At 36.0% G+C, this 16,077-nt stretch overlaps 2 protein-coding genes across 5 annotated transcripts in view; one reads left to right on the forward strand and one right to left on the reverse strand.

Moving 5' to 3' along the window:
• The window catches only part of col4a1 (collagen, type IV, alpha 1), a 273,407-nt gene extending 266,643 nt beyond the window's left edge, over window positions 1-6,764 (reverse strand). The window contains exon 1 of one of the 2 annotated variants that reach the window (XM_028799211.2): window positions 6,490-6,764. In XM_028799211.2, the coding sequence (XP_028655044.1) occupies window positions 6,490-6,570 (81 nt within the window). In that variant the 5' untranslated portion in view covers window positions 6,571-6,764. The remainder of the gene's footprint in view (window positions 1-6,489) is intronic. The other variant, XM_051926307.1, reaches the window with a different exon arrangement.
• A 28-nt stretch (window positions 6,765-6,792) lies between these two features.
• col4a2 (collagen, type IV, alpha 2) overlaps window positions 6,793-16,077 on the forward strand; it is a 266,524-nt gene continuing 257,239 nt past the window's right edge. For 2 of the 3 annotated variants that reach the window (XM_051926298.1, XM_028799203.2), the window contains exons 1-3: window positions 6,793-6,923; window positions 7,120-7,217; window positions 9,042-9,084. In XM_051926298.1, the coding sequence (XP_051782258.1) occupies window positions 7,189-7,217; window positions 9,042-9,084 (72 nt within the window). In that variant the 5' untranslated portion in view covers window positions 6,793-6,923; window positions 7,120-7,188. Of the gene's footprint in view, window positions 6,924-7,008; window positions 7,028-7,119; window positions 7,218-9,041; window positions 9,085-16,077 lie in introns of those variants that run through there. The other variant, XM_051926299.1, reaches the window with a different exon arrangement.

The following is a 16,077-nucleotide window of genomic DNA, read 5'->3' on the forward strand; positions in this document are numbered from 1 at the left end:
AAAGTCTGTACTTTAAGCGTTGTGAGAAAAGCGCTATATAAATGTAATGAATTATTATTATTATTATTAATTGATAAATGGTGGTACTATGTACTAGTAAAGTGCCTTGAGTCTGTGTTTACTATAAAAAGAGTGTTATATAAAATTAAGGTTGCTTTACCTTATAGGGGACACATGTCACCAGACAAATTCCCGAGAGAATGGATTTCCAGAATTAGAACTATAGATTATAGGATGTACTATACATTTTAATTATGGGTATGCGGACAAGTCCTGTGGTTAGTCAGACATAGAAGGCTAGTTACAGCTTTTATTTTTCATATATTTAAAATGCTGAACTCTGCTGCATTTTTTAACACATCCACTAATCAAGCTTCTTACCTTGATTAATTCAATCATAGGGTCGCAGTGCAGCAAGATCCACTTCCAGGCAGCATTTCAAACAATACAAGAATCAGTCTTAGATGTGGAGCCAATATATCATAGGGTATAATCGCTCACACACACACGCACACACACACACACACAAACACACACACACCTGCACACAGATGAGAGCTGCTAATAAAAATAATGAGTGTATTTGTGATGTGGATTAATAACTTAACAAAAAAAATTAAGCGACTGGGGAAAAAAATGTGAAAACATAGGAAAATGTACAAATTTCAAATAGCAACTAGACCCAAGTTTAAAACCCATTATCCTGATAATTACATTTCACCTTTTGATATTTAGATTTGTTTTGACAATTTTTTTTATTGAGTTTGAAGGTAAAATGTACATTCTTTCATGTACTGCATAGCACTTTCTTTATGTCTTGTTCTTGCTTCAGAACTCCCAGCTGTGTACAGTATATTGGTTTCTGCATCTTTATGTTGCATGTTTTAAAAGGTGAAGCAACTTACTCTGGCTCACAAAGTAAATCTTCGATGAGAACTAAATCCACAACCTTGAACTTCAATGTTTCATCACCTGACTTACCTGGGTTGATCAGCCTGACTGCTTCATTGATGTTAAATGTATTCTCCTCTGTTTCATTAGCAATTGCTCTTAAAGGCCGTATGGTCTTAAAGTCTAACTAATGTCTTCAAGTTCCTATAAAAACAAATATTATAAAATCTGGTATGCACATACTATATTTGTGTAAGGTGTATACTGTACAGGTATGGACATTTCCACTGTGTGTCTTATTAGTAGTTTTTTCATCTTTACAATGTACATTCTTATAATCATACAGTTGCATTCTTGAAATATGTATAAGTCTGTACAGTGCTCCGTACTGGTCTACTGAGAAAGAACCATGTAATAATTAATTAATTCATTCATTCATTCATATAGCGCTTTTCTCAGTACTCAAAGCGCTATCCACACAGGGAGGAACCGGGAAGCGAACTCACAATCTTCCACAGTCTCCTTACTGCAAAGCAGCAGCACTACCACTGCGCCACCTGTGAGGATTTAAAATAAACTGTTTGCCCTTTACTAATATTCTCTGTTCTTTTCATACAAGTTTTTTAATTAAGTTTCTTACTCAATTTTGTATACTAATTTCTTGTAGCGGATGGTACTGTGGCATAGTGGTTAGCATGATTGCTTCACAAATCCAAGGACCTGTGTTCAGTTCAGTTTCAGGTCTGCCCAATTCCCTTTTTTCCAATTTGTGGAAATTGCAAGTTCCCCTGTGCCAAAATGAGAAAATTTCAGATTCACACCGCTTTCAAATGATTTTGTGTGAAATTAGTTACAATTTGTAAACTAACCAAGTATAAGTGAGTGTTCCCTGAAAATAATTGGTTCCAAACTTGTGCCTTATGCTGCCAGAGGAGGCTCAAACTTAGCCTGCTAATAAAATAAGGAACTTCAGAAAATCATTGAATGAATTGGTGGATTTTTATAAATAATTATAAATAATTGAATGATTTTGCATTCAGACATATTCGTAATACTAAAAATTGATAAATATCTGATAACTGATAAATATCAATACTTACGAATAGCTTTGGGGAGGAGGCTTTACCTACTTACCTATTCGGAAGATAAAGTTTTTTTTCTTCTTATTTCATAATTCACTTCAGTTTCTCATTATACTTTTTGCTATCCTGTCTGCTGAAGATCACATTTAGGCAGTGTGAAACAAGGATCAAGAGTCACTCTGCAATTCCCACCATATGTCCCCATTCACAGGATGTACAGTACATTACTTGCTCACGTATTATGGAAATATGGAAGTTAACACAGTGTTAAAACAGTGTTTCATGAAAAGACCACCAAAAACCTCATTAGGAAAAACACTACACATCTAAGGAGGATTAATCAAGACAGTTCTTCCTGAGCCATTGGGAAGGCCTGGAAAGGCAGCAGTGATTTCTCCGCTCAGTACGCCCTAGTAACCTTGTGTCAAGAGGGATGACACTGAAAGATGATCAGGTAAGAATTCACTGACCTCTCTGTGCTCATTCAGAGATACTGAATGGACTTAAGCAGTACACCCAAATGGAAGAGAGAACAACACAACAACTTTTTTCTTTCAGATGTCTTTTTGATAGATTAATTAAACCAGAGAACAATGCAGCACTAAAACGTCAAATGATTGAACTTAGGGCATGTATTGCTTTCACTAGAAAGAAACTGTACCCCATTAACATTTGCTTTCAGAAATCTCACAAAAGCCCCACCATAAACAGGGAATATAAAAAGCAATGACACTGTATCTAGGTGGCGCACTGGCTATTTCCGCAGCCTTACAGATCCAGTGTCCTGGGCTAGATTCATTGCTGGTCATTGTCTGTGTGAGGTCTGGGCATTCTTCAAGTGTCTGCATGGATTTGTTTCTTCTTTTACTCTCTTTTTCTACCATGTATCTATGATGTTCATGTTGGGTTGACGGGCAATTCCAAACTGGCCTTACGTGAGTGAGTTTAAGTGTATAAGTAAGGAGATCCTGCAAAGCATTAGTGCCCCACATGGGGTGGTTCCCAGCTTGTGCCCAGTGCCACCAGAATAAACTCTGGTTTCCAGCAACCCTGAAATGGGTTTTACCAGGCTTGGGAATATATTTAATGTTTTTCTCTATTTACTGCAAAGGAGCAAAACTGTGAATATTAAGCAAGCCTTTTTTGAAAGTATGTTTAACTCACTGTACTCTTCTTATATATAATATATTAAGTAAAGTCAAGAAAACTTGCCACAATAGAAATAAAATATTACACAACTAAGACAGTGCTTTACCATTTGCTCACAGTCGGGTGTATAATTATGGACACTTATGTGCGTTGTAACATACTGAAGAGTGCCCATGAAGGACATTATGCTCCTTAGGCAGATTTTGACTTTCACACTTCCAAGGACCACGGGACTATAACCCCAGAAGTTAATTTTTTCCAGAAACGCTGGCAACAACACTCTTTGTTTTTCTCTACTCCACCACTAATTGGCTATACTTTCTTGTATCTTTCATTAGCTTAATTTTTGTTTTTTTAATGTTCACCATTTCTAACAATATTAAAGCATACAGCATATAGATTTTTTTATGTGATTATACACCCTAGGTATACATATCCTGCCTCATTTGTATAGTTCTATTTACTGTTTTCTTCTATAACTATATTTTTAATCTGTGCATACTTTTGTAGCATGTCAGCAGAAAAGAATGTGAAATTGGAATGAAATAGCAAAGTTTAGTTCAACTGAAGTGAACTGAACTTTTGGTTAAGCATTTTAAAACTTTCTTAATTATTTTTAATAATATCATATTATATTAAGAGGATTTCACTGCAGGCATTAAAATGAAACTTACTCAGCTTATTCTCTTAATAAACAGGCTATTGAAACTTTATGGGAAACAACTTCTGGATTCACTTTAGTGAGCAAATAACCTCGCCTGCCACATTTGGCAGTAAGTAAAACTTAAAATGAGGTGCAGACTGCATACAGCTGTCACTAACTATACTTGTTACACTTCACAAAACATTTAGCATTTGGTACTTATTACAGCTTTTTCAGTATTCTAATAATATATTTACACGTTACAGTATGTACCACAATTTATTCTGCAAATTCAACTGTGGGTGAAAGATCTAATGTCATTTTTAGGTAAATATATAATTATGTAATAAAAACATACAAATTTAATGACCAGTGAATATTAAAAAACATTGAGATTGATGTAAACTGCTGAAAACACACAATGAGAATACACACAAACTAGTGACATATAACATAATTCCATTTGAAAACAAAAAAAAACATAACTTAATAATTCTGAACTCCCTGGTAGGCTAAGAATGAATGAATGAGAAAGAGAGATGTCAAGTAACCATCATTACTATGATGAGAACCATTTGCCACATCTACCTTACTTGAGAACCTTGGCCAGTTGCTGATCCAGGTGGATCATTTGCCACAAGGGATTTGTTTGTTTAATTGATGATAGTCAATTGTTAGTCTCCATTTTCCAGTTAGGTTTGACACTGGCCAGAGTGGAGAGTTGAGGGTGGAGTTGCATTCCCGGTTAATCTGATTTTCCAGGAGCTTGTCTAGGATCTCCTATAAGGCTTCATAACACAAAGCAGAGAATCTTATATTGATGGATGTCCACTGGTGGTGAATTAGGTGAACTATTGTTCAAAAAGATTAGAACCAGGTAGGTTTCAAACAACAATTCAACAACTGCAAAAGCAAGTAAAATTTTTCATTGAACTGTAACAAACTTCATTGGCCCCAAGGCGATTGTTTGTACTTCAGACATTTAAAAAACGCACATATGCTTGCACATGCTTCATTTTAGTTAATTATTTTCTTAAAGTTCATTACAGAGTATTTTTATTACAGCAAGTTCCAAGAGCTTTAACCCACCAAAGGAACAGACATGCAAGGTACTCAATAAGCAGAAAATGAGAACTTGCTAAACATTCAGCCGAGTCAGAGCAGACACTATTTTTTTATTAGTGATACTGAGACTCGGTAAAGTGGAAGTCAGACACACTGTCTTGTGTAACACTAATTCCAAAATTTCATTGGTGAATTAAATAATAGGTGGCATGTTGGTACAGTGGTTAGTACTGCAGCCTCACAACTTCTGCACATTCTGTATGAACAGCAGATGTGGCCTTATTTTCATGGATTTGGCATGTCCTCCCCACATCCATGGGATTTCATCTGTGAACTGTGTTTTTATCCACATAGCAAAAACATGTGTGTTAGGTTGACCGCAGAATCTGCCTTGGCAATGGATTAATGAGTGTGGGTTTTTGTGTGGGTGTGTCCTGTGATACATCAGTGCTGTCTCTTACCCTGGTTCCCATTTTGAGTCTGATGCTGCTATATGTGTCTTTTGAATATATGCAATAGCATTGTATATTTAAAAATCCCTGAGAAGACATTACCTATTGAAAGGTGTTGTATCATTAAAATGGGTTTGACAGATTTCATCAAGCAAGTGTGTATCTTACATGCCAACCATACCCGTTATATAGGCTGGCACTGGAAGCAAGCAGTTTGGCACTGATGACTTTAGTTGACAAAGTGAAGCCTAAATAATTTTACAATAACTTAGTAAGATTATTGTGCTTTGAATATCACTTCTGTGAGGTGTTAAAAGGACAACTTTAAAGGCCCCAAGAGTAAAATTACACAATTAGACATTTTTAATGACAAGTGAACCATTTTAGGATGACCCAAACTTTTCAGATTGGGGAAAAGAATAAAAATGACTAAATCCTTATTTTAATTTATTAAAGGTCTAAAAGGTAGCATTTACAAAAATTATTCATTTTGTTCTCAGAGCATGGTCACTAGGCATTGTATAAAAATAAAAACTGATTTGACATCTCACACACGTATCCTTAAATAGGGATGAATTAACATTGCTTGTGACTTTAAGTAAAGGCAGATTTTTCTCTGCATTTCCAAATATTTTAAAATGACTAACAAAAAAGCATTGTTCTCACGCCCACTCAGGACAATGTTTTACGTATAGAAATCACTGACTACTGAGTATCTTTCCGAGTTTGGGTTTTATAAATCGCCATTAAATGTCTCAAAACAACCGCGCAAAGCAAGTTATGTTTTAAATTTGACACATTTAGCGATGCGCTGATATGATTGAAAGGCGCTATATTGATTTAAAAGCGATCATTCGCGCAAAGACGGGTTGAGCAAGTATGGATCTTCATAAAAAATGCAAAGGAGCCAACGCAAAAAACCTTACATGGTCTGAGAGAACGGCAACCATCAGTGCCTGTCTCCTCCGATTGCAGGCGAATATGAGATAAGGCGAGTGAGTGGTTTAGGAAGACAGCATGTCGGCAGCGGACATCTGCGGATAAGCCACTTTCCCGAAGTAGCTCCGCTCGCTCGCCGGACCTTACCACTTAACCCTTCGAGCTCCTGTCCCATTAACGACCAACACGATCCGGAATGAAAAAGAAAACAAAAAATAAACTAGGCAACCACTCCAAATGTGCAATACACAGTTCCCCAAATACTCACCTTAGCCGTAGCTTCGTTCAAGCCCCTCGCGACCACCACCAGCAGCAGCCAGACAGCCGCATGTCGGCGGAGCGGCAGCATGGTGCTTGGTAAAATTCACAAAGTGCACCCGATCGAGTGAGCAGATTCGAGGAGATCAAGTCCCAAGGTGAAGAACCAAAGTGCAGCCCTGCAGCTGCCGGGGCTCCCCTAGTCTCCTCTATGTGCGCCTCTTCTTATTCTTCTTCTTGTGCAACTTGTTGAGGAGGAAACGCGACTGTGCATCGCCGAGCCGCTAGCTGCCTTCTTTTGCACTGGGGGGCCACAACCTTTCTTTCTACATGTTTCTATACCCCGCCCTATTCAATATCACCTCCCAGAATACATTCTTTAAACGCCGCCAACTTCCAGTTTGGAAGCAGTCAGCCTCAGTAACGCACTTTGGGAAGCGAGAAGTAAGTTTCTGTAAGCGCGCGGTGCTTTGTCGCCGAACTTTGCGCGCCCGGTAAGAACGCGCGAGGGAGCCGACGCCGCGCCGCGCCGCGCCGCTGTGTCTCAGGTGTGCGACACGACGCTCGTGCTCGGGGCCAATACCACCGCGCGCCGGCAACGGGCCGCTCTCACACTTTTTACTTTTCGTGGTGCTTACAGATTCGAGGGCCGTCGGATATGAAGAGTTAGGCTGGACATTCGGATGAAGACAAAGTAACGGTTTTCAAAATGAATCTCCATACACCATTCAGTGTGAGGTGGGGCTCGCCGATTTACTGAAACGTGTACTCGATTGCGAGAGGGCCTATCTATCTATCTATCTATCTATCTATCTATCTATCTATCTATCTATCTATCTATCTATCTATCTATCTATCTATCTGTTTGTGCATGCCTGTTTTTATTATGTATTGGTTGCATAATTTCGCTTCTAAACTTTGCTAAATGTCCACTGTATGAGTCTTATCAATCGATCTATTATAAATATGCCTGTACTTATTATATATTGGCTGCACAATTTCGCTTTTAAACTTTTTAAAAGGTAATTAAAGGCTCCATCAGTCTATTTGTTTGTGTATTCCTATATTTATTATATATTGGCGGCATAATTTCGCCTTTAAACTTTCTTAAAGGGCCACTGCAGGAATCTATTTATATGTGTATGCCTGTATTAATTATATTTTGGCTGCATAATTTTGCTTCTAAACTTTGTTAAAGGGCCACTGCAGATATCTATCTATCTATCTATCTATCTATCTATCTATCTATCTATCTATCTATCTATAGTGCCTTTCACATCTATCTATCTATCTATCTATCTATCTATCTATCTATTATATGGTGTCTTTTATATTTATTACATAGTGTCTTGTCTCATGTGTATCTATCTTTTTTATATAGTGCCTTCCATATCTATCTATCTATCTATCTATCTATCTATCTATCTATCTATCTATCTATATAGTGCCTTTTCTATCTATCTATCTATCTATCTATCTATCTATCTATCTATCTATCTATCTATTTATCTATATAGTGCCTTTTCTATCTATCTATCTATCTATCTATCTATCTATCTATCTATCTATCTATCTATCTATCTATCTATCTATTATATAGTGCCTTTCATATCTATCTATCTATCTATCTATCTATCTATCTATCTATCTATCTATCTATCTATCTATTATATAGTGCCTTTCATATCTATCTATCTATCTATCTATCTATCTATCTATATAGTGCCTTTTCTATCTATCTATCTATCTATCTATCTATTATATAGTGCCTTTCATATCTATCTGTCTGTTTTATAGTGCCTTTCATATCTATCTATCTATCTATCTATCTATCTATCTATCTATCTATCTAGTATATAGTGCCTTTACTATCTATCTATCTATCTATCTATCAATCTATCTATCTATCTATCTATCTATCTATCTATCTATCTATCTATTTATCTATCTAGTATATAGTGCCTTTACTATCTATCTATCTATCTATCTATCTATCTATCTATCTATCTATCTATCTAGTATATAGTGCCTTTACTATCTATCTATCTATCTATCTATCTATCTATCTATCTATCTATCTATCTATCTATCTATCTATCTATCTATCTATCTATCTAGTATATAGTGCCTTTACTATCTATCTATCTATCTATCTATCTATCTATCTATCTATCTATCTATCTATCTATCTATCTATCTATCTATCTATCTATCTAGTATATAGTGCCTTTACTATCTATCTATCTATCTATCTATCTATCTATCTATCTATCTATCTATCTATTTATCTATCTAGTATATAGTGCCTTTACTATCTATCTATCTATCTATCTATCTATCTATCTATCTATCTATCTATCTATCTATCTATCTATCTATCTAGTATATAGTGCCTTTACTATCTATCTATCTATCTATCTATCTATCTATCTATCTATCTATCTATCTATCTATCTATCTATCTATCTATCTATCTATCTATCTATAATACTGTACATGTACATTGTTTACTGTGCTGCTTTTATATGCCTTTATTTAGACCCACATGTTTTTTTATTTTAGACTACTATTGCTGTTTGTTCTTTTTGCAGTTCCTGTTGAATCGGTAAGTACGTTTTCATTAATTGGAGATCCCTGAACGACAATGGACACTTTTTAAAAAGTGACTTTGTCATCCCCTGGAATGATCTGTATTGGCCTTCAGAATCTGCTGACAGTCTTCTTAAATGAGCATTGTGTTATCGCTGTTAGAGGTGTGGTTAAATCTCGAGTGTAACACATTTTGACTTTTGGAAGTCTACTCTGTTTAAAGGATATAAACGAAATGTCTTTGTGCTTAACAGCATAACAAAGTCCTCCCACAGAATCTGTATGAGTTACACTTTCTTTTGCCTTTGAATTTTGGCTCATTAGGTTTATAATAAATTGTGAGGTCAATGTTCATAAATGAAAAGAAAAATGAAAAAAAAAAAAAGTAAAAATCTTGTTTTATATCTCATTTAAGTAATTAACAGACCTTTTTATTTCTAAACTGCTTTGCAAGCCATATGAGCATGATTATGTATAATATGTGTAATATGTCCAGAAACTACAAAACCTCTCTAGTATGTTATTGAGTAAGTAGACAATAAGCAAGTAGTGTTTAAGGCTTTGGACTTCACACCCTGAGGTTGTGTGGTCAAATCCTGCTGCTGACCATGAGCAAGAAACATCAACTACCCATACTAAAATTGAAAACTAAAGAAACATAACCAGTTGTATCTCATGTACTAAGTCACCTTAGATAGCGGTGTCAACCAAATATGTAAATATTGATGTGGTAAATTATTAATGATAATAAATCCTTGTATAAAATAATACATTCATTATTCATAGTTGAAGGCTTGGTACAGCAAATTAAGCCAAATTAAGGTTTTAAATGTACAAAAGGGACCTAGAATCTATTAAAGTTTTGCCAATACTGTAGTGCTATCAACAACCAATTGTTCCCCAAAACAGCGATTGGGTTTTTTCTGAGTTAACTTTAGTTTAAAATGATACTGGAATGTAAAGCAGTCTTTTGTATTCACATTCACTTTGGTCACTCTATAGTTCAAAGACTGCTGCAGTTGCTTTTTCAGGTTTGGTTACAACATTTTAATCATTGCCTTTTGTGATGCAGATGTTGGCACAGTTTTCACTTTCCTGGAATGAAATACAGTCACTTTGCCACCACCAAGTGGTTTAGCTTATGCTTTTTCTCAGGTTCTTGTTAATAAATTAGAGGTGAAGTGTGAATTAGGAGTTTAAGATGACTTTCCTGCCAAATGATATTACGTTGACAAAGTAATTTGTGCTACTTTGTTGAAGTCTGTTAGTACAAACTGTCGTATAGCATCACTTGCCAGAAGAAAAAAAGCTGTTTTTTCATGAGTTTAAGCTTACCCTAGGCATACTGTATGCATTTAAAAGTTTATGATTTCAGAAAACCATTAAAATGGTAGCAGTACAGTATATAAAGAATATCTCAATGTGGGCAATATGGTCACACAGTTTTTTACTATCACGGTCTCAAATCCCCAGAGTCCAATACTGCTTAAAACTCCAGTATCATTTTAACTTAAAATTAATCCAGAAATAATTCAATTGGTAGTTTAGACCACACAGTGGGCGGCACGGTGGCGCAGTGGTAGCGCTGCTGCCTCGCAGTTAGGAGACCTGGGTTCACTTCCTGGGTCCTCCCTGCGTGGAGTTTGCATGTTCTCCCTGTGTCTGTGTGGGTTTCCTCCGGGCGCTCCAGTTTCCTCCCACAGTCCAAAGACATGAAGGTTAGGTGGATTGGCGATTCTAAATTGGCCCTAGTGTGTGCTTGGTGTGTTTGTGTGTGTCCTGCGGTGGGTTGGCACCCTGTCCAGGATTGGTTCCTGCCTTGTGCCCTTTGTTGGCTGTGATTGGCTCCAGCAGACCCCCGTGACCCTGTGTTCGGATTCAGCAGGTTGGAAAATGGATGGATGGACCACACAGTTACCACTTCTGTTTCTTTCTGTGGCTCACTGTTGACCTTGAGCATGTGGCTTAACCTACCTTTGCTGTAACCATAAAAAATACCTGTAAATAGCTGTAAAATTCCAGATCTTAGAAGTTGCCTTAGCTAATTTCAGGCAAATATAAAATGATGATGTTATAGTAAGTACTGGTAAACTGAATTGTGACCATATAAATATAAGGCTAACTTCTCAAACTCATTGTTATACATTCACACGCCTTAACATGTTAATATAAGTACAACATTCTGATGGTCATTCATGCGTAGAAGCTGGTAAGTGAAATGAGTTAAGCATGACAAATGGTAAAAGAGAAATACTGGTTTCTGTTCATGTGTTGTTCCTGCTACCTGCCCATTTTTCTGGGACAGTCCCAGCCCTAGTGACAATGAACATGATTATGCAAGTTAAAAAAAATGAATGGATAACTGTGAACAAAGGTCATAATAAATAAAACAAGAAAAAGGGCAAGAATAGAATCTTACCTCTCACTCCTTGAAAATCATAGGTCTTTCCTTTTTTGCTTCTTTTATATGCAGCTGATGCATTTTACAGTATGTTGAATAAAGAATATAAAAATTAATTACTTTTGTGGGTAGGGACTATAAGTATGGATCTAGATCGGGGATTTCCCATTTCCTGCTATATGATGAGATCTGAAACAAGAGCATTTTGGTAATTATATGGTAAATTATCATGTTTTTGTAGACGTTTAAAATGTTTTTGTATTTCATGTGAAGTTATTAAACTGCAAAGAGTAGCAATAAAAAAAAAGTACTAAACTTGAAACAGAATTGATTGCAAGATCAATGTTTTTATTGTTGCTCCACTGTGTAATTCTGATGAAGACATGAGAAGCCAGTTAGATTATTTTGCTAAGAACAGATCATTTGAGAAACTAGAGCTGAACTGAGCTGGGATATGTTATGCAATAAGGCAAGAAAGGAAGAGTTTTACACTTTCAAAACTTTATTGGGAACAAAAAAGAAAATGAAAAATATTTTTGGATTGCATCCAGTTATGTAGAGTTCAGCTGCCTTACAAACTCTATTCACGGTATTGGTCGTAGCATACAGAGTGTATAAACCAGGGAGCTGATTAAGAATAGATTTTTAAATAAATGTTATTTTGTAAAAATAAATAAAACAAAATAAACAATAAACATTTCTATGTTTTATTTGAATTATTTTATATTTTAATTATCAGGTTTTAAATGGAAAGTTCAGTACGTATAAGTGTATTGAATGAAACATGGCTTCGGTTTGTAATGTTGTCTAAAGTGGCATAGCAGGATCCTAGAGTATAATTTAAGTTTCATCCTCACATCCTATAAAAACATCATGAAACCATTTTCTTAAAAGCAATCTGTTTCCGTCCATTAGTTCTGCAGAGGTTCATAGTCACAACATGCCTAGCATAAAAAAAAGGCCACCTTATTCCCATCAACATTCTCCAACTCCTCCTGGATAATGTCAGTTTATTCCAAGGCCAGACAAGAAAGATGAGGCCTGCAGTGAGACTGGGGTCAATTGCTCAATAGGCTGCGTCAGGTACATAAACCTTAAGAGGTAACCAGGGATGTCCTCAATATATGCCCAAACTCTTTCAGCTTGGTTTTCTTTATTCATTAAAACAGTTAGTCTTTTGTGATTTGCTTGTGATTTGTGATCACTAAGAGGAACCCATAACACGGTACTGGAAACTAATTTCTTTTGTACTTACATTCTCACTCTTTCTGTCACTGCCTAAAGCTTGTGTCCATAGGTGATAATGGGATGTCAGTTGGCTGATAAATCAAAAGCTTTGTCTGTTGCTTCACCAGCATAGTCATTACATTTTTAAAACTGTTTCTTCTGTTATTAGTTTAAAATTTTAAAATTAATTTTATTTGAAGAAAATAACATTACATGCAATCAAGTCAAACTTAAAAAACAGAATTATAACAAACCCTGCGGTGGGTTGGCACCCTGCCCAGGATTGGTTCCTGCCTTGTGCCCTGTGTTGGCTGGGATTGGCTCCAGCAGACCCCCGTGACCCTGTGTTCGGATTCAGCGGGTTGGAAAATGGATGGATGGATGGATTATAACAAACCAGATTCATTCAATCTTCACATGTCCTTAAGAGAGGAAAGCCAACAATGAGAGCAAATCTTTAAAAACAAAAAAGGGAGATCCTTTTCCCCGATATAAATGATTATTATAAATTTTTAATAATTAGATCTTGCCATATTAAAAAAAAAAAGCTCTGAACAGATCATCTAAGTGAGAATTTAATTGTTTCCAGTTTCAAATTGTATAGAATGTCAGTTACCCACTGATTTATAACAAGTGGGCTGGGATTCTGGGATAAGTCTATGTGCTAGTAGTGTGGTATAGGCAATCACAATCAATTTGTCCTTCTCCACTTTAAGCCCATCTAGGAGTGTACCAAACACAGCTGTTAATGAGTTAGGAGTGATTGTGACCCCAAGGTTGTCTGATAAGCATCAAGATTTTTGTCCAGAATGATGTTAAAGTACATCACTCCCTTACGAGACCAAGAAGATAAAATGATCTATAAGCAGCAGACATTTAATGTTTATATTTGCAAAATGGTTATTCTCTCACTCATGAACAGGAGATGGCATGTTGAACACTTTTAGTCGAGTCCCATAACCACAAGAAAGGAACTACTTAAGGAGTAAGTTTGGTATTTTTGAAGTGAAGGTTATTTTATCAAAATCAAGGAATATATTCATTTGCCCAAGAAACTTGCATAGGAAAGTAAAGCTGAATTACAAAAAAAACAAACTGAATCTCCCGCAGGTCTTACAACTGAGGTACTGTAAATAGGATATCATATCAAACATGAAACCCAAGTCTTTAAAAGGTACACAATCTGTCCACTTCAAAGCAGAGAACAATCCTGTGTATTGATTCAAATCTGAAGATTGTACATATAGTGAAAATGTGCATATCTTTATTATTTTAGCATTATTTTATTTTTTCTAAACATTTAAGACAAACAGGTTCTCATTTTATGCCATTGATATGTCACACAATGAAGTGATGACATTTTCAGCCTCACTGGTAAATTTTACCTATATGAGGTAGAATGCACCAATAAGGTATTGCTGTTGATCAAATACAATAAAACATACAGAGAAGAAAATTTGTAACTACAAAACTATAGATAATTTACAATTTGCAGGGTATGTATGGGAAATGTAAAATAATGACTCTCAAACATGAATGCCTTTGCTGTAGGGAGGGGCACTTACAGCTATCCCAATGAAAAACATGGATTTTTCTAGTGATGAGGCTGATTTGTTACAGAAGGGCATCATTTGTCTTACTGACAGGGATGGTTTTCCAGCTGTCATCAGTCATTGAGCTCTGGAGATGTTTTTTGTTATCAAAAATTAAACTGTAAGAAACAACCAAAGACCGAAGGACCAAACAGACAGCTTTAACACATTACTTAGTGCTGCTGTCTCACAGCTGTCATGTGGTAGCTACAAACTATGGCTTGAAGGATTGTTACTACTTTAAAGGGATTGATGCAAAGTATAGAGATTGAAATTTTTCAGTTTACTTTCACGTCCCAGGTGTGGTCGTTTTTGAAATATTTTAAGTAAAGGGCAATGTCATACTAAAAAGGTACAGCCATATGTTTTACTGTATTATTAGTGATATTCTATCCCACAGCTCTTCCTGTTAAATACATAGTATATTTAACATAGGCTGTTGTTTGCATGAACACTACACCTACTAGCCATTGTATACAGAAAAGAGAACACCCATCCTTTCTTCTTGAATGACAGTGACAAACATTTGTGAAGAAAATAATTATTTCCAAATTTGTTTTGTTATCATAAACATACTTTTGACATATGGAAGGCATGGGAAAAAATAAATATATGAAAAAATAACTGATTTAGAAAGATGGTGAACTTATTCTTTAAAGCCAAATGTGTACACATAGCTCTTGTTTCACAAATATAAGGGGACCCCTCATTTTGTAGCATCTTCCAGAAAACGCAATGATGTAGCCATTTCCATTTTCACAAAGTTGGTGTAGACACGATTGTCAGTCTCGCAAAACCATTCACATCTCTGTTCAGTGAAAAAGATCTGGTATTGCTGAATCGCCCACTTTAGCTCTGACTCCTTCAATTCCAGGAAAGTTAAAATTCCGCATTGCAAGAGCCAGTTCCCATTGCCTAGGTCTAACAAGTCTGTCCCAACCTTGCCACTTACCTCACTTACATTACACCCAGCTCACATCTTTAACTTTTCAGGTAAGAAGTGAAGACAACAGGCGAAAACCACATTTAGGCCCGAATCTAGGATGTTGGAGAGACTGACTAGATTTATTTAGAACTATTATGGACTTGGTGTTTTTCTTTTGATTTGCTTAGACCAACTGTACCTAGTTAACTTTCTCAAGGTTACCATATCCTAACCTATCAAAATAGGTCCTCTATATTAAATATTACATGACAACTGGTAGAGTGAAAGAGTGAATCGATATTTGAAATAGAGTTAGTGAGAACCTACCTCTGTGTGACTGCACATGTTGCAAAGAAAGACTCAACCTTACACATAATGCCGGTCTTTCACAGTGGTCACTCACCACCCACTCTCATACTGGGCCAGTTTACAGTTGCCAAATAATATCACACGGTGGCACAATGGTTAGAACTGTTCACTAACAGCTTCAGGTTTGTATCCTGACCCATTCATTGTATTTGGAGGTTGCTTTCCAAGTTTTTCTCATAGTGCTGTGTTTTCTTCTGAGGTCTCACAGGTATAAAGATCACATTATTCGACAACTCATATTGTTATGTTATGAGTAAGTTTGAAATCATTGAACAATTTAAAATAATTGTAGAACCATTTCAACATAAACAGGCTGTTCAGCCCATGGAACCTATCAATTCAATTCACGTAATTCTCTAAAATAAAACTGAGTTGAGTTTTGAGGGTTCCTGAAGTTCTACTATCTATCACACAAGTTGGGAACTTATTCATTATATCTGTAGTTCTCTGTGTGAAGGAAAATGTTCTAACATTTGTGTGAAATTTACCCCAACC

This window comes from Erpetoichthys calabaricus, chromosome 4 (assembly GCF_900747795.2).
Source record: "Erpetoichthys calabaricus chromosome 4, fErpCal1.3, whole genome shotgun sequence".
NCBI classification, from domain to species: domain Eukaryota; kingdom Metazoa; phylum Chordata; class Cladistia; order Polypteriformes; family Polypteridae; genus Erpetoichthys; species Erpetoichthys calabaricus.